The sequence below is a fragment of the Chamaea fasciata genome, unplaced genomic scaffold (assembly GCF_029207755.1).
Source record: "Chamaea fasciata isolate MVZ Bird 193981 ecotype frontalis unplaced genomic scaffold, bChaFas1.0.hap1 SCAF_16, whole genome shotgun sequence".
Classification (NCBI taxonomy): Eukaryota; Metazoa; Chordata; class Aves; order Passeriformes; family Sylviidae; genus Chamaea; species Chamaea fasciata.
This window is the reverse complement of record NW_027094101.1, coordinates 14,641,225-14,660,133: the sequence shown is the minus strand read 5'-3', so window position 1 is coordinate 14,660,133 and position 18,909 is coordinate 14,641,225. Positions and strand designations below refer to the sequence as shown.

The 18,909-nt window shown below is 49.1% G+C and overlaps 1 protein-coding gene across 2 annotated transcripts in view; it reads right to left on the bottom strand.

The window, feature by feature from the left end:
* The window catches only part of XPO6 (exportin 6), a 55,499-nt gene that overhangs the window by 20,581 nt on the left and 16,009 nt on the right, over nt 1-18,909 (bottom strand). For both annotated transcript variants that reach the window (XM_066197928.1, XM_066197929.1), the window contains exons 3-9: nt 17,505-17,617; nt 14,445-14,642; nt 11,810-11,969; nt 11,332-11,409; nt 5,440-5,893; nt 2,212-2,338; nt 1,077-1,186 (exon numbers count right to left, since the gene is read on the bottom strand). In XM_066197928.1, the coding sequence (XP_066054025.1) occupies nt 1,077-1,186; nt 2,212-2,338; nt 5,440-5,893; nt 11,332-11,409; nt 11,810-11,969; nt 14,445-14,642; nt 17,505-17,617 (1,240 nt within the window). The remainder of the gene's footprint in view (nt 1-1,076; nt 1,187-2,211; nt 2,339-5,439; nt 5,894-11,331; nt 11,410-11,809; nt 11,970-14,444; nt 14,643-17,504; nt 17,618-18,909) is intronic.

Below are 18,909 nucleotides of genomic sequence, written 5' to 3'. Positions count from 1 at the left end.
ACACGTTAGGCAGGTACAGGAGCAAATCTTGAAGTTCCAACCCAAAAATCGACTTCTTGAGAAATTCAAACCCCACGGTTCCCATGTGAAAGGAGGAGCTGTCTGCTCTACAGTAGTTCCACTTTCCCTTGTGGTTATGATGCCAGGCTGGCTTTTAAAAACCGACTGCTGCTGTTCAGGGGGCTTAAGGGAAAGAATCTTCCTTCTGCACTTAGCAGAACTAAACATGGCACAAACCATGGTGCTTTTAAACTTCAAAAACCCAAACAACTCACCAGGATATTCATCAGATTTTTAAAGTGGCAGCAAAGAGACTCTTCTCAAACAAAACCCACCCCTTTCAGGGTCAGCATCTGCCAAGGAAGATGCTGTAACTAATACACACAGTAGTAAGCAAGCGCAACTACTGACTTCCAGTCTCATCTATATTTCTCAGAAACACATCCTCTATTTAAAGAGGAAATTTAAAATCCTAATTAAATGAAATTTGTTTCCTAATTCATTAATTAGTTGCATGAGCTGTGTGAACACTAAGTAAGCAATTTGTGTTGTAGTTTCCTCCTCTAATTTGTCCCAAAATGTATTCCAGTTCTATTTTAGACTACAAAGCTTCCTTCCTCTGCCTGCAAGGTTCACACACAACATATGTAAGTGACAGTTTGTCTACCCAAACCTGCTCAGCCTGAATTCTTGTGAATGACTGTGAAACACTGAGGTTTACGCTTTTTATACTTCACGATTTTAGAAAAAGAAAGTACTCAACCACACAGGAGGCTGCAGCAAGCAGTATCTTATTTCTCACAGCTCTTCCATGGTGACCACAAAGTCTCTTTGCTGCTGTAGGAAAAAATTCTTCCCTGGGAGGGTGGGGAGGATGCCCAGAGAAGCTGTGGTTGCCCCTGGATCACTGGAAGTGTCCAAGGCCAGGTTGGACATTGGGGGTTGGAGCAGCCTGGGACAGTGGAAGGTGTCCCTGCCCATGGCAGGGGTGGGATGAGATGAGTTCTAAGGTCCCTCCATCCCAAGCCATTCCATGATCCCAGGCTGTCCCACCCTGGCAGCTCCCCAGCCCTCACCTGTTGAGCACTGCTTCTTTGTCTGCCAGGCGACTTTTGATTTTGCTGGTCAGATAGTCCAAGAAGAGTGTCCAGATGTCCAAGCAAGAGAAGTAACCTTCATGTGTAGGCTGAAAGACACCAAAATTCCCAATGAGTACCACAAGCTATGGCAAGATGAATTTCACACAATGAAAACAGGAATTAACATCCACTTCAGTCCATGGGGAGAGCTTCTTGCTTTACTGAAACAGTTCCAGGATGTCAATGGAGAGATTCAGAGCTGTCAAAAGATGAGCAAGAGCTTTTGTACAAGGGCAGGAAGCCAGGAATTACAAGGCTGGTCTCAGCATTAACCCATCTCATGGAAGCTACACCAGCTTCCAGTATTCCAGTGCCTAAAGGGGCTCCAGGAGAGCTGGAGAGGGATTGGGGACAAGGCATGGAGGGACAGGACACAGGGAATGGCTTCCCCCTGCCAGAGGGCAGGGATGGATGGGATATTGGGAAGGAACTGCTCCCTGGGAGGGACGGGAGGCCCTGGCACAGGGTGCCCAGAGAAGCTGTGGCTGCCTCTGGATCCCTGGAGTGTCCAAGGCCAGGTTGGACAGGGCTTGGAGCAGCCTGGGATAGTGGAAGGTGCCCATGGCAGGGGTGGCACTGGATGGGTTTTAAATGTCCCTTCTGCCCCAAACCATCCCATGATTCTGTGATATTATAAAGCTGTTTTTCTTTGTCAATATTCCTGTGTAAATGGGGCTGAGCTGCACTGACAGTTTCTACAGTAAGCCACAGGGCTTGGAGGTTTTTAACACAAACACCAAAAGCTACAAGAAAGCCACAGACTGAGGACAAAGAACAGCATCCCCAAACACAAACCAAGCAAGCTGGAGAGACTTTTCCACCCATTGTCCATTCCAAGGACTAGAAACTAAAGCAGAAGCAAAGTTAAACATCAGACAAGTTGTTGTTGCAGGGTAACCACCTGTGACCTCTGTCTCCAGCTAAGTCCAAGAGCACATTAAGCCATTTCCAAGTCCCCAGTAGCACTGGGAAGTGCCAGTAAAATCAGTTAAATGCTCTTTTTTTGGCTTGACTGGGGCAAACAAGCTGGACAACAGAATAGACTGGGAAAAACGAGGATGAGGGGCTGTACCTGATGGAAAGTGTATTTGAACAACAGGGCCAGGAATTCAACCACGGGGAACTGGGAGTAGGATTCGATCCTTCGGAGGTGGACGCTCACAAAGAGACGGAGGAAATCTGTGAACTTCTCAATGTAGCTACAAGGGAAAGGAGAAAGCACTGAGAAAAGACAGGAAAGGCACCCCAAGGGAAAGCAATTTCATTGAAATAGCGATAAAAGCCACTCAAAATCTTCTCATTTAAAGCAAAGTTACAATTAACCAGCAGCAGAACGATTAAAATATAAAGCCCTGCAACAATTACCTACAGGATGGGCAACCCTTCACTCCATTAACACCTGAAACAGCAGAAAAGACAATCTAGTCAAAAGGAACTTTAATATTCAGATAAATATCGAGTTCAACCAGGCCTGCAAATGAACACAACCCCCACCACCCTGGAGAAAGAATTTGATAGCAAAGGTCATTGTACTGACAAAGACAGGATTAGTGAAATGAACTGTAGCCCTGAGGAATTCAGCTGGAAGCAAGAAGTTAATGCAGGAATCAGCAACAGAGGGGTTACATTTACAGGAGGGAGTGGGAGAGTCAGGGAGAGCTGGAAAGGAAAATTCCTCCTGCAGTGATCAACCATCCAAGAGTTTCTAAGCCCAGGCTTGGGACTGAGTTAGGAAAAGAAAGAGAAATCTTCCTCCAAAGCACGGGGCTCCTCAGGGAATGTACAAAGTGTAGTTTCCAAAAGGAGTCTGCCACCAAATCTTCAGAGACTGCAGCAAGAGCACAACCCCAGTGCAGCATGAAGAGTTCTTGAGGGAAAAGTGGCAAAGCCCCCAGTGGGGTGAGCTTTTACTGGGGAACACAAACACACCCTGCATAGCAAGAGGTTAAAAATCATCCCCAGATCCATCTGTGCAGCAAGAGTTAAACACTCCATCAGCCACAGGAGGGATGGCAGCACCACACACACATCACACACAGGCAATTCCAGCCTTCCCTCGTGCCCAGAGCTCTGAAATGCATGAAACTACCTAAAGTTTGTATTTTAAATAAAAAGTTGGGCTCAGCACAGTTTCAGACAGGCATGAGCAGCCTGGTTTTACTCTACTGCCTGCTCCGCACTGTTGCAAACTCTGGGGATTTGGGTGTGCTTTTGGGAATCCCCACTCTTTCTAACAGGAGCTCCCTCACGGGCAGCAGCACTGCCAGCTGACAGAGCTACAGCACTGGAGTTAGCTGTGAGCCTTCAAAACCACACACTGCTTTGAATACACAAAAAAAAGATGAAGTTCCTTCTTTATTTGCCACTGCCTACTTGACAGGACATCAGTGAGCACACCAGAGCACAGATCAAACACTTCCAAATCAAAGCCAGGGGAAAAAAAATAATAAAAAAAGAAGTCCAGCCTCAAACATCTCCATCTTTTTATTTTCTAAATAGGCTCTTACCTGAGACCAGTGAAATTCTTCCTTGGCCCCCAGCCCCCTTCTCCAACCACTGAGCCATTGCCTGAATCCTTACACAAATGAAGCAAAAGGCAATTTGAACTTACTCTTTCCTGGATTAGTCTGGCGGTTCCAAAGTGTTCAGACTGATTTTTAACAGAACAAAAAGAACCAGCAGCACAAGAGGAAGGCAAGGAAGGACTCTGGAACCTGCAAGTTCTGAGCACACCCATCTACTGAAGAAGGTTTCTTCAGTGCCCCTTTCATTCAGGATTTTGTTGCTCCAAGCCAGGATGACACTTTAATTCAGTCCTTTAATTTTGGACACAGAAAGTACAGCTGTGCCTTTAAGTGACAAAAGGAAAATCCTCATGGCCTTTTACACAGAGAAGACAAGGACAAAAGAAAGCTCCACTCCCCCAGAAGCCAGCTGGACTTTTCCAGTCTCCAGAACATCTTGGTTCCATCCCTATTTCAGACCTTAGCAATGAATAAAGGGGGTGTCCCATCTCCAGACACCAAGAGTCCCTGTGGATAACAGGTCTGAGGAATGTCATGGAATGGCAACACCACCTCTGCCCAGGGCAGCACAGCTCCAGACCCTCCTGTTTGATACTGTCCATAAAAGAAAGAACAGTTAGAACAGGGGGTTGTGGATTTCCAGGAGAGCTTTTCTGAAATCCAGAGGGGAACTCCTGGCTCTCTGTGCCTTGCAGGCAAAGGTGGCACATTCCCACACGTCTCATTTCTAGGCAGAGAGCGACACAAGTCAGAGCTAGCAAAAAACGAGCAGTAGAATTCTCTGTGAGTCTGGATTTACCACACCACAGTTACACCTTTATCTAGGGATATGGAAAAGGGGAATTCTGCAGCAAGTCCTCTCTACAAATGGACCCAGAGCTTTTTTCCTGAATGCTTTTATCTCCTGAGTGGAAATTTATTTCCACCCTTGTGTACCCGTAGTAAGATACTCAGCACTTTCACACAGTTACAACCTCTCTGCCACTGTCAGCAGCCCTGTGACAAGAGGCAGCACCAAGTCACCACCCTGCCAACACCCAGGCTTAGCCACTCAACACAACAGCAGGAGGAGTCTCACTCTGTCCCCTACAAGTAGGAATATCTGACATAAGAGAAGGGAGCTGTGCTGGGGAACAAAAGGCGGCAGTAACACCCTGGAAAATAAGAATACACAGCTTCCCAAGGTGCTGCTGCTTCCCTGCTGCCTCCAGCCAAGCTTGTGGAAAGCCTTGGAAGTGGAGCCACTCACCACTGAGCAGAACCCCCCAAGCTGTGTTTGGTGCTGCTTCAAAATAAATTTAAAAAGCAAAAATTAAAAAGAATCAGAAATGGCCGTGGCTCAGTGAAGGGCGGGAAGTTTCTGCTGTTTTCTCCCAAGCCACGACTCGCAGGATGTGTCCCCACTCCGCGTGGTTTGGGCAGAGTGGCAGATACTGACCAGAGGGGACAGAGGGGACACTGCAGTGCCTTTACCTCACGGAGCCTCTTCTGTGTTCCGTGACAACAGGCTCAGCTCTGGTGCCACCTCAGCCCTGCACTCAAACAGCAACCAGAGGGGACAGGGGAGGGAAGGGACAGCAAGGAGCACAAACCTGGGCCAGCAGCTCCCTCAGCACCCAGCCCTTACCTGGGCACACCTACCTGTCTGCCCAGCTGCCCTGGCTCAGTACTCTGAAAAAAACACCATCAGACACACCATGCAAGCCCCCCAAATAAACCCCACAGTCCTTCAGAGGAAACACGAGGCCCTGGCACCGCAGCTGAGCCGCTCCTACCTCTCATCCAGCTCCTCGAGCCGGCTCTTCACCGTGTGCGCGTTGTTCTCCTTGGTGATCTTCTGCAGGAGGTAGAAAGTCTGCTGGAACATGCGGAGCAGGTACTCCTCGAACTCCATAGGCACGCAGTTCTTGGACATGAGTTCGTTGATGCAGGCCATGGCCAGCACGCCCAGGCGGCCCCGCTCCTGCCCCAGCACCGAGTTGTGGCTGCTGCCGTTCACCGAGGACATCTTGCGGGCGCGCGTGTCGCAGCCGAAGCGCGCGAAGTGGAAGATGGTGGTGAGCAGGGACGGGGTGATGCTCGTGGACAAAGGGATCCAGCTGAAGAGGTGTGCCAGGCACTCCAGGGCCAGGGAGCAGATGTATTCACTGTCGGTGTCCAGGATGGGGATGGGTTGGTTCAGCAGTTTGGCTGTGCTGGGGCTCTGCAAGAGGCTACTCAAGAGGTCACCTGGGGGAGAGAGCGGTGTCAGGCAGGGCAGGAACCCCCAGCTGCCCAGGGCAGAGCCAGGAGCTGACTCTGATCATCCTTGTGGATCCCTTCCAACCCAGAACATCCTGTGATTCAGCAGGTTATCTGTCTGAGAGGAACTGGTGATTTCTGCACTCAGGAATTAGCCTCCCGCAACCCTTCTGGCCTTACCAGGCAGGGCACTCCTGGTATTTCAGGAAATACAATGCCATGGGGTGTATTTTAGGAATTCATTATAAAATTCTATCCCTCCACAAGGCTGAGTATCCTTGATACAAGTGTGGCACGTCTCTGAACATGGCAGGGTTTTCTGTTGGCCTGTGACACTTCTGGTGATGTTCCCAGACACACCAAAAAGCTCAGCCAGGGCAGCACCTCCGCCCAGGGACCAAATGCCACGGCAGGCACAGAGCACATCCCCCAGCCTCCCAACCACACCATGACAAAGGCTTCCCAAGAAAGATGGAGTCGGAAAAATTCGACCCAGCCTCAGATTTATCTTCCATGACTTTCTCCAACCTCCAACTGAAGCCATATAAAGTTAATATTTGCAATATCTCACGACAGAGTTCCACAGCTTCACCACGAAGCTGCTTTGTTTGGGGTGTGCCAGCTCCTAGTTTCACTTTCTACCCAAGCACGGAACAGAAGCAAACCCTGCTTTCACTTTCTTTGTGTCAGCAGGCTTCTAACAGGCACTGCTCAGTTTCCTTGACAGAGAGAAGGTTTTACTTCTGTTGTTACTTACAGGGAAGCCACTCAAACCCCTCCAGCACCTTTAGTGCCCTTCTACAAAGTTTTCATTGCTCCTCTGCACCTACTGATACCGAAAGAGCCGAACTGCAGCCACCACTCAAGGTGCAGATGAGCCTCAGTTGCACAGAGCAGCACAGCAGGGGATCGTTCCTGACTGCTGCTGCTGTGAATTCCCTGTAGAATGATGAGGAGAAGCTCCAAAGCTAAATCCTGCCTAGTCCAGAGTGAACTCCCCCCTCACAGCAGGAGGGGACCACATGCACTCACCTTTCATCTCCCACCTCTAACCAAGCCATCAACAGCCCAGAGATTCCCTTACCCCTGATGGCCTTTGCTTCCCCAAAAGCTTTTGGAATCCAAGGGCCAGTCCCAGCCAGGCTGCCTTTCCCACAGACGCTGCTCACAATCTCCAGGCTTCCACCTGCTGCAAAACTCTTCACCCTCCCCAGGTTGTTCAGTACACTTCTCTTCCTTGAGTATCTCCTCATCTTTAAAAATCTGGCACTTGCTCTGCTACAGAATCTGAAGTTCTCAGAGAATCTGAGGGATTTTTTATGGAAGTGAAACATCCTGACACACCAGCAGTGCCAAAACAACAGCTGTGATTTACTGATCTACTTCCAATGTACACAAGAGCCTGAGTGATGAACACATTCCTCCTAAGTCTTCCTTTTTCACCAAGATTGATGTCTTACATCACTGAATTCATAATTCCCTGCCAAGCCTTATCATTGCCTCTTTCTCCTGCACTCCAGAAGCCAAAGGCATCACGTGGCTATGGCTGAGCAAGACAATCCTGCCCTTCAATCTTAGCACTGAACCCCTCTGTGGGCACATTCACACCTGGACAGCTCATATTTTACAGACCCCCTGAAGCTCAACAGGGCCAAGTGCTCCGGGGCGGGGGCAAGCCCAAGCACAAATCCAGGCTGGGCAGGGAATGGACTGAGGGCAGCCCTGGGAGAGGATTTGGGGTGTTGGAGGATGAGAGCTGGCCATGCCCTGGGCTGTGAGCCCCCAGAAACCCCCTGGGCAGGGCTGAGCCCCCAGCGTGGGCAGCAGGAAGGGGGGATTCTGTCCCTCTGCCCCCTCAGGTGAGACCCCACCTGCAGAGCTGCCTCCAGCCCCGGGGCCAACAGCAGCAGGACCTGGAGCTGCTGGAGAGAGTCCAGGGGAGGCCATGGAGATGCCCCAAGGGCTGGAGCCCCTCTGGAGCCAGGCTGGGAGAGCTGGGGGTGCTCCCCTGGAGAAGGCTCCAGGGAGAGCTCAGAGCCCCTTCCAGGGCCTAAAGGGGCTCCAGGAGAGCTGGAGAGGGTCTGGGAACAAGGGATGGGGGGACAGGGCAAGGGGAATGGCTTCCCACTGCCAGAGGGGAGGGATGGATGGGATATTGGGAAGGAATTGTTCCCTGGAGGCTGGGGAGACCCTTGCACAGGGTGCCCAGAGAAGCTGTGGCTGCCCCTGGATCCCTGGAAGTGTCCAAGGCCAGGTTGGACAGGGATTGGAGCAGCCTGGGCTAATGGGAGGTGTCCCTGCCCAAGGCAGGGGGTGGGATGGGATGATCTTTAAGGTTCCTTCCAATCCCAACTATCTTTATTCTTTTAAACATTCAGTTCAGCCAACTCCACAAAAATCAATGAGAATTAAAGATTCTCATCTTTTAATCCATCCACACCAGAAACTCTCAATAACATTCCTGTAACTCACACACTTGGTTCAAGTGCTTTGCATGCAGTTAAATCACTGAAACTCTGAGGTTCAGGGATTTTCAGTGGCTTTGCAAACAGGTGACAAATTCACAGCATCAGCTGCATTCATTCCAAAGGAGAGAACTCCCAGTGAGTGGCTGAGGAGCAGGCGAGCGGCCACAAATACTTCTCTACTCATTTGTTTGCCACAGGTGAGTGCATATTGCTGAGGAAGGGATTCATCAGGAAATGTGCTATAAATCATGCAAAGACAACATCTGGAGGCTGAGCCTGTTGCTGAGTAAATCCTACACCATGGCAATAACTCAAATGTTGTCCAGCTTGGGACATTATCAGAGTTCCTTTGCTTAAGTGATGTGAGAAATGAGTTTAATGTTGTCTTCGAGTGCTATTTAAAACCTATGCAAGACTTGCAAGTAACCATTTCACTCCACTTCCCTGTGCAAATGAAAAATAGGAAGCAGTGGTTTTCTAAGTTCCTGAAGAGATCTGGGCTCTGATGGAAGATATTAAACATTGATGGAGACGTCAGGAGCTTGTTTTGCCTCTTGGAACAGCTTTAATCTCACCTGATTGCAAACAGTAAAGGGTGGTGGCCTCACTTAAGCAATGAAAACACTCAAGAGTCACCAGCACACAGGAATTGAGTCCTGCATGAATTGAGTCTCAGGGAACACAAAATGAGCAAGCAGTGGATCACAGGGAAGCACTCGGTGTTCCCTCTGGATGTGGTGGAATCATCATCTCTGGAAGCGTCCAAAAGCCACGTGGATGTGGCACTTGGGGACATGGTTTGGTGGTGGCTCTGGCAGTGCTGGTTAATGGCTGGACTCAATCTTAAGAGTTTTTTCCAACCTTAGTGATTCTGTGACTTCAGGAAGTGGAAACATAACCAGTTTTAACATGGAGACAGCAAAGACACAGCACAGAAAAATAAAACGGAGAGTTTCACACCAACAAGTTTGCACAGGCAAAAAGGCACTGCCAGTGTGGTCCTGGTTCTTAGCAATTATCTTGAAAAAACACTGTGTGAAAAGTTTGTTTATTTTCCCTGAGAGGGGAGAAAGGAAAAGCCCAGCACAGAAGTGCAGCCAACTTCCAGTTTGGGAAATATGATCCCAAGTCACGAGGTGAGCACACAGGTGGATGAAAGCTGCCTCAGCACAAGCCCCAGGGGACTGAGGGACATCTCCAACAGACTTCCACAACAGCCAGCCCAGATTTTGTTCTACCAGTGCCCTCCCCCAGCACCATTCTTGACAACTGACACCAGAAGCTTTGATCTTTTCTGTAAATATTTCCTGTCCAAACTCTTCCCAGCTACAACAAAATCCACTCTCCCCCTGCCAACCCAAAGGAATATTTCTCCCCATTAAAGCTGGTGGTTTGTATAGAAATATAGAAGTATCTTAAGCTCTACCATAGGAAAGGAGCACTCGAAATGCTGCTCAAACTTCAATGTGAAAGGTTCAGCACCAAGCAAAACACTGCCAACAGCTTATCAAAGGCAGCAGCCTGGAGCTGCCTGGTGCAATCTGGCCACAAGGAAATGATCTGCAGCTCCCAGGGAACCGTTCAAGGTCCCAGGGACAAGGAAATGTGTGCCAAGGACAACAACATAAAAATGTGTTCTCCATTTCAGAGGTAACTAAGAAATAGAGATGTAAATGGGTTAACATCAGATAAGCACTCACATAGAAGTCTAACAGGAATAGATAGAAAACAAACTTTCACAATTACAGAACAGTTTGGGTGAGAAGGGACCTTAGAGCCCATCCAGCCTCACTCCTGCCATGGGCAGGGACACCTTCCACTGTCCCAGGCTGCTCCAAGCCCCAATGTCCAGCCTGGCCTTGGACACTTCCAGGGATCCAGGGGCAGCCACAGCTTCTCTGGGCACCCTGCTCCATTTCACAGAGACTTGGCTACCTTTATTTGCTTTTTCCAAGGTAGGATTCAGTTTTGCTCCACTGGCTTTGATGTGCCAACAGCTGGAATTCAGGAGACAATGCCAACCCCATGCAAGGTTTGGGGAGGAGGGGCCAGAAAGTTGCTCAGTGGAAAAGTGTGCCCAGGTGGGCAAGAGGGCAGTGGCAGCTGGGCTGGACCAGCACTGGGGTGGCAGCAGGCCCAAGGCAGGGACTGCCCCCTGTGCTGTCCCTGCTGACGCACCGCCAGTCCTGTGTCCAGTTCTGGGCCCTCACAACACTGAGGGGCTGGAGCATGTCCAGGGAAGGGAACAGAGCTGGGGAAGGGGCTGGAGCACCAGGAGCAGCTGAGGGAGCTGAGAAAGGGGCTCAGCCTGGAGAAAAGGAGGCTCAGGGGGGACCTTGTGGCTCTGCACAACTCCCTGACAGGAGGGGACAGCCAGGGGGGGTCGGGCTCTGCTCCCAGGGAACAGGGACAGGACAAGGGGAAATGGCCTCAAGTTGTGCCAGGGGAGGTTTAGGTTGGATTTTGGGAAAATTTTTTCATACAAGGGTGGTCAGGCCCTGGCACAGGCTGCCCAGGGCAGTGGTGGTGTCACCATCCCTGAGAGGATTTAAAAGCCGTGTGGATGTGGCAGCTGAGGACAGGGGTTAGTGGTGGCCTTGGCTATGCTGGAATATCAGCTGGACTTGATGACTTTAGAGGGCTTTTCCAACCTTAACAATTCCATGATTTTAATTCACTGTCATCAGAGCATTTTGCACTGAAACTTCAGGGAGGTTTCTGCCATCTGAGGCCAACAAGCAGTTCTGTGGGCACGTTTTAATCACATTTGCCATGGGGAGTTCCCACAGTAGAATTTGCTTCTCTGTGTAGGGTTTTTCTTTCCAATCAGGAATTTGTTGGCCTGTGAAAAGCTCTGGGAAAGGGTTATTAGGAGAGGTTAGACAGCAAAGGAAGGAATCTGTGCCTGATACTGCAGGTTTAAGTACATGGAAATCCCATCTCGTAGCTTCTCCTTACCACTTTCTCCTGAGGTCGGGGATGGTGGTGGAGTGGCAGCAGTTGCACTGTGCTTATCCCAGATGCTCTCCAGAATACCTGGCCAAAGAGAGACCTTTCAGAAATACCTTCTCAAAGACACTGATCCAACAAACACAGACTGCAGGAGCACTTTGGCAGAACACACCTCGAGTGCACTGAGAGGGACAGAAACACCCCGTAATTGCTTTGGGCTCACTAAGAGCAGACAATCTCCATCCCTCTTCATGAGAGAGCTCAGCAGTTGCTCTGCTACGCCGGTTGGCTCATACTAAGTTGACCCAAATGCTGCAGGACAGAGCTGAGTGCTCCAAGTGCAGCAGCAGCTGCCACATCGTGGTGGGACAATCGTCCCCATTTTGCTTCCCCGAGCCCCAGGAGTGGTGCCCAGCAGCACCTCTGGGTGCTGAGGGGGGACACTGGTGCCAGTGGGACAAGGGTGGCACGGCACGGGTCGTACCTGTGAGCAGCCCCAGCACTGTCTGCACCTGGTCCAGGAGCAGCTTGCGCAGCTCCTCCTTGCGGGCCACGCTCAGGTCCTCGCGCGGACACGCCAGCTCCTCCGAGGTGGTTTTCAGCATGATCAGCCCCAGGGGAGTGGTCACAGGAGACTGGATCAGCTGAGGACAGGAGAGCAGCGTGATGACAGCATCCACTGACAGACAGGGATCACACAGTTTAGGACAGCCTCACCAGCGAGGGCACTCCAGTTCCCACAGACACGATCCATTTCCCCAGACGTGAATCTCTGATGTCGCAACAGCTCCAGCCCCATGGGAATCCTTGGGGTTTCAAGAGAGCTTTCAAAATGTCACTGCACACATTCTGTGTCCCAGCACGGTCACAGGAACAGCCTGTCCCTTCTGTTTGCTGTATCCTCCGCCCTCGGCCCTGCCCAGGACCGCCTGAGCACCAGCAGCTCACACCTTACAGCTTCCCCAGAAATCCCACCCTTCCCACATGGCCCAAAGGCTGCAGCCAGGAGCAAAAGCCACCAGACCACAGCTGAGGGATCTGACCTCCCCTTGCACCTGTACTGGGTCTCAAGCTGGAAACTGCATTTTCCCCAGAAAGAGTAACTTCTGCCCCATGCTGGAACAGGGCTGCACAAAAAGCTGACTTGTGCCTTCATCAGCCACTGGGATATTAAAGACTTCTTCGAGTGGGACAAAGTTTTGTTTCCAGCTGAAGGACAGCACTACTCTTCACTGCTGCCCAGACACATCCAAAGAGATTTATGCACTGCTCCCTCTGGGAGAAGAAAGTCCAAAGGCAGTCCCAGTTGCTACAAGTAACCCTTGAAGCCATAATTCTGTAATACAGGTTGACTTTGCTCCTGATCCCTTGACCCTCCAAAGGAGAGCCAGGCTGAGTTAACATTGCTAAAAACACGGAGTTTGGTGAAATATTTCGGGAGAAAATAGCCCATCTAAAAGCTCCTCAAGGGGCTTTTGAAAAGGAAGTCCCAGACACAGGAGCAGATGACAAAGAACTCAATGAAACACCCAACTTGTTGGTAAATTGTGAAGGGACTGAAAATCATCTCTCAGGATATTTTCTGACAAACCCAGGGAGTTTTAGCAATACCAGGCACTGGTACCTCAGTCAGGCTAAACAAATTTTAAACCTCTAAAGAAGCTGCATTTTATGTAGAATTACTGGCTTTGCATATTGGCAATACAATACCCCAATTTACCTTTCTTCCCCACCCCTCCAGTGGTTCAGTAAAAGGTTTAGAGACTACTCAGAGTAGTACAATTTAATACTGGGATACAATTTAATGCTGAAGAACAAAGAACATGCTGCAAATGATCTCAGAAAAAAAAGCCTTGAGACAAGGTTCATCTGCAATTCTAACAGCAAATCATTCTGCTCCTGTGCTACTCTTCCTTCTGTTGAGACCCTGGAATTCAGCATTACTGTTTTTCTTCCACTTTCTCTGAACATTTTAGGAATGTGTCTGACACATAAATTAATTTATGGAGAAATTTCCCTCCACTGCTGAGCTCACAAGGAGAGGCTTAAGAGAAAATAGATTCCTCAAGTGAGCTCTGCAATCCCTTAAGATAACCCCAGAGTGCTAGAAAGGCCAGGAAAGCTCAGGCTGCCTTCCAGTCCAGATCCAGGTGAAATGAGAGGCAAAACTCTACATGGAGACAGTTATCTCCAAGTATTTCTTGTCAAATTGACAACTGAGGCAAAACCTGCAGCATGTCCCACTCCAGAGCAATCAGAAAAGTGATTACACCAGCCAGTGATGAGCTCAGCAGCCAAGACAAGGGGTTTTTTAAATTTTGCAATTAATACTAGATCCATTTGCCTTAACAAACAAACTCCTGCCACTCAAGGACTTGGATTTAAATAACTGCCTTGTGGCTTGGCCGTGGGCTTTGCTGCATTCAAATCATGTAATTATGTCAGCAGAAAAAGCCTGTGCAGCACTTCAGTTTACACTCAGCCTCTTTAAGCCAATTAGGAACAATTTTAAGGGAACTCGAGACAGAAATCTCCAACAAAAAGAGGTTTGCACCAGCCTGGTGATGCTCCAGCAGCAGCCTGGCTCAGGATTCCCTGTTGGGATGCTGAGTTGCAACCAACATTCCAGCTAATAACATGGATTCAGTCAGGATCCACAATTCACAGCTGAGCCTTCCTAAACACCCCAACAGCATCCCACTAGTGACCTTACTGATGAGGTACCAGAGATTTTTGGGGTGTCTTTGGCTGTCGGGTGAAAAATCTGCAACAGTCCCATTGAAAAATTGCCCTTTGGAGAATCAGTGACACATCCATCATTTTACTGACTTATTTTTTGTTTAAAGAACAACTCATACTCACCGTATTTTCAAGAACTAGCCCATAGCATTTAAAATTCAAAGCGAATACTTGTGGCACAGCATTGTTCCTTCCTCAAAACACTTTTAACAGTGGAGAGAAACGGAACGTGGAAAAAGTCGAAGGCTACGACAAAATTAAACAGGAATTTACAAAGCAACACTTACTATTTAATCTTCATCAAAAGAAATCCTTGCTCACAGAAACAAAATGATGTTTCTAAGGGAAAAACTGGCCTCAGTCATGGACAGACTTCCTACCTGCAGGATGTTGGTGAAGAAGTCGTGGTAGAACATGGGCCAGTCTTGGCGGCCGATGTCCACGATGACTTTGCAGAGCTTGTTCCTGATGAAGTAAGGCAGAGTTTTGTGGTGAGCCAGCAGCAGCTTGGGCAGGCAGCTCCTGATCTCCATCTTGTCCTGGGATGGGACCCCCAGCCACATCTTATTGATCAGGTTCTGGAAAAGTAATGGGTATCCCAAATGAGCTCACCTTGGACACGCTTGGCTGAGGTGAAACACTGAGAGAATCGGGAATCTCAGACTGGTTTGGGTTGGAAGGGACCTTAAAAATCATCCTGTTCCAAACCCCTGCCATGGGCAGGGACATCTCCCAACTATCCCAGGTAGCTCCAAGCCCTGTCCAACGTGGCCTTGGACACTTCCAGGGATCCAGGGGCAGCCACAGCTGCTCTGGGCACCCTATGCCAGGGCCTGCCCAGCCTCCCAGGGAACAATTCCTCCCCAATATCCCATCCATCCCTCCCCTCTGGCAGTGGGAAGCCATTCTCCCTCATCCTGTCCCCCCACCCCTTGTCCCCAGTCCCTCTGCAGCTCTCCTGGAGCCCCTTTAGGGCATGGAAGGGGCTCTGAGCTCTCCTCAGAGCCTTCTCTTCTCCAAGCCAAACAAGCAGGGACAGCGCACCTGGCAAAGCTGCTGCATCTCATGGCCCAGGACTGGCAGTGCCACAATGGAACTGAAGCTACTGGTTTAACTGGTTTTGGGTTAAGCAGAACTATAGTGGCAGGCACAGAACCATTTCCTCTACCTTTTAACCCCGGGCACAGAGGGTTTCTCCTCTAAAGGGGGAAGCACAGCCTTGGTGCAGGAAGCAGGAAAAGAAAAGCAGGGAAGGAGGTTTGGTTTTCCACACCTCTGATGCCACGCAGGGCTCCTGAAGCTGAGCTGGAAGGTCACTGGAGCGGGCAGTGCCTGGCAGTGACAAGGCACCACTCGCACAGAAAGCTTTTAGTCCACTTAAAGCCAGACAAAATCCAAAGGAAAGCAGAGTTGCAAATTGCTTCCCTGCCCTGATCCCATTTAGGGCTCTGGAGCATTAGGATCTGAATCTCTTGGGATAACCCAGAGAGGAGGCTGAGGCAATGTCTGTGCCCCTCTGCAGCCTGGAGAAAGAGAATGCTGCAGATCACAATCACAGCCCGGGTTGGGTTGGAAGAAACCTCAAATATCCAAAACTGGAAGATGATGTATGGTCAAAGGAGATGCAATCCACAGCAGGATGTACTGCAGAAACACCAGTTCCCAGTGGAGAGCTACACAGGGATATTTACACAGAAACTCCTCAAAGAAGTTGGTAAAATTTCTAGCAGAGAAAATCCACAAGTACTGCTTGAAAACAACGGCCCAAACAGCTGAAGGTTCCTTGCTGCAAGTTCAGAATCCCAATAAAACTGGAAGATGTTTTAGCTTTAACATCCATCCTTTCATGCCCACTGTGTTCTGTCCTATTCCTCCCACCTGCCAGCAGCAGTTTCTCCCTATAAATGCTTCTGGGAAGATGTTTTCTTTTCCAAAAAGCAGGAGGTGAAAACAATCTGGAAAGGGGTCAGGAGGAGTTTTATTCCAAATTCACTGTCAACTCCCTAAGCAGTTTGGGAAATCCATGTCCTTGGGCAGTTTTGGGGACCATCCTTGTGTTCACATCCCTCTGACTGACCCAGTGCCCAAGGACAGGTGGGGAAGCTGCAGACTGTGACAGACCATGGCTCTGAGGACCAGGCAATGCCCAGCACTGCATCGGTTAATTTTGGGAATTCAAGCTCATCCATGGAGAGATCCTCATCTCCCAGCTGGGCTTGGGACTCCTGTCCCTCCCTCTGCACTTGCACAGTTATTTCATTATTCTGGGCACAGTTAGGGTTTTCAATGCTACTTTTTCCCCCTCCAGGGAAGCAGAGGCTCAGTAACTCCATAAAATATCCTGAGCTGGTAGGATCCACACAGGATGATCACAAGGATCACTGAATCCACCTCCTGGTCCTGTTTGTTTTGTTTGTCAGGAAAATCAGTGGGACACCATCCCCTGAGCAGGAATAATCCCAAGCCACTTGCCATGATCATCCCTTTTTGAGGGGAAGGCAAATCAGATTCAATTTGCAGATGGGGTCCAGACTCCCTGTGCAATCCCTAATAAATAAAATGAATATTTAAGAGAAGAAATCAACAATGATGTGGATAATTTGTAAAACCAACACAACTTTAGGAGCAGAATTTTTATCTAAAAGTGTAATTTATCCAAAAAGTGGCCCAGTGCAAAGGCTATAAATATAAATCCCTCTGATGTACAGCTCAGGGTGCCCACCCAGCCAAAACACAACAGAGAGGCCACAAACGGCCCAGACTGAGGCGTGACATCAACCAAATCCCAGGACATCCTCAGGGACACACATTGCACTGGCCACTGAGAAATCAGTGACACAGCAGAGCTGTTCACACAATACTTTTGCTTATTGCAATAGACACAGAGATCAATATCAAGGCTTTTAACCCGAATTTTGTTCTTTTATAAGTAGGTGAAGAGTGGGATGTGGCTGCCTAAGAGAGACCTCACCGCTCCAACCAGCACAAGTTCGCAGGATGTAGCTCAAGAGCACCAACCACAACTACAAAACGTCAGAAAAATAAAAGCAGGTCTGCCTTCCCTCTCAGCACTCAAAGCCTGCAGGAGCCAGGAGCAGGTAATCACCCTCATATTTCTGATCATAAAAACAGCATAAAAGCAATAACACCCTTAAAAGCATCGTGCAGAAACTCAAGCAGCCTCTGAAACTGGAGGTAATTTGTGCTTAGAGATGCCAGGAAATGAATTCTTCAATTTGTGTACAAAGATTCATATTCTCCCACTCAGGGCCTGCCATTAAGCAACCTCTCTGGCAGAGAGCAATAAAAGCATCCTTTATCACTGTACTTACCAGGGATGCCATTTCAGACAAACATTTTCCCCCCAAAAAAATCGATTGCCAGATAAAACTGCACCAGGCAGAGAATGCAGTTCTCCCAGGCAGGAGCTCAGCCCTCACCTCAAACACTGTCAGGCTGTACATCATCACATAATCATTCCTTGTGCTGGACAGGAAGTACAGGCAGAACCTCCAGGCTCCTATCTGCTGGGCAAAGTTATTTAAAAGCTCCTCTGCAAAAAAAATACAAAAGTAAAGTATTATTTTTAAATGTACTTCAGTTTTAATTTGACTTTGATGTAAAATATTCCATTGAAATTCTTTAGCTGTAAACAAAGCCATAACAAATGTATAGTGACAGAACAACAACTGAGCAGGGAAGAGACCCTGTGTTCAGGGAATGACTCAACCTGGAGGAGGGCAAAAAATATAATAAAATCACATTCTACAGTGTTTAAAGCAAAGTAACAACAGGCTTTAATGAAAACAAACCAGATGTGTCATTTTAGAATCAGTTTTGACATAAATACTGCAGCAGATAAGAGGCGAATATTAAAACAAATCACACAGCAATTGTATTAGGAGGACTGTTATTTTATCTGTAAAAGCCAAATGCTGGGATTTCAGGTCGTTGTGAGAGAGTAGGAGCACTTCAGATCACACTGCTCCAAGCCCACCTTCTTTTAATGCAACTCCGAGAGCTGCTGACTTGGTGGAAGCTCAGGGTGTGAGAAACCTCCCTGAACGCTCAGGGCAGGATTTGGTCATCTCTAGTGAGGTGACAATGTGACAAAGAGAAAAGCAACAAGGGCTGCTTTACAGGCTAAGCAAATTTGAGGCTTAATTGTTTTCTTTCCTTCAATTTTAGCAGGAAAATGAGGGATACCTTTCCCCCAGCAGGAGATCACCATCAGAAAAACCACAACAAAAACCTTGTGTTGTTGATTTTACAGGATTTCTGGGACATGTCTTTCATGCTGATGACACTTTTGGCACGAGGTGGTAGAAACAGAACAATCCCAGAATGGTCTGGGTTGGAAGGGACCCTAAAGGTCATCCCATCCCACCCCCTGCCAAGGGCAGGGACACCTCCCACTATCCCAGGCCGCTCCAAGCCCCAATGTCCAACCTGGCCTTGGACACTTCCAGGGATCCAGGGGCAGCCACAGCTTATCTGGGCACCCTGTGCCAGGGCCTCCCCACTCTCCCAGGGAACAATTCCTTCCCACTCTCCCATCCATCCCTCCCCTCTGCCAGTGGGAAGCCATTCCCTGTGTCCTGTCCCTCCATCCCTTGTCCCCAGTCCCTCTCCAGCTCTCCTGGAGCCCCTTTAGGCCCTGGAAGGGGCTCTGAGCTCTCCCTGGAGCCTTTTCCTCTCCAGCTGAGCACCCCCAGCTCTCCCAGCCTGGCTCCAGAGGGGTTCCAGCCCTTGGAGCATCCCTGTGGCTGTTTGGGAATAAAAGGAATCTGCCTCCTTACAATCACCAGAGAGCACCTGGGAGGATCTCTGCTGCTTTCAGGACAT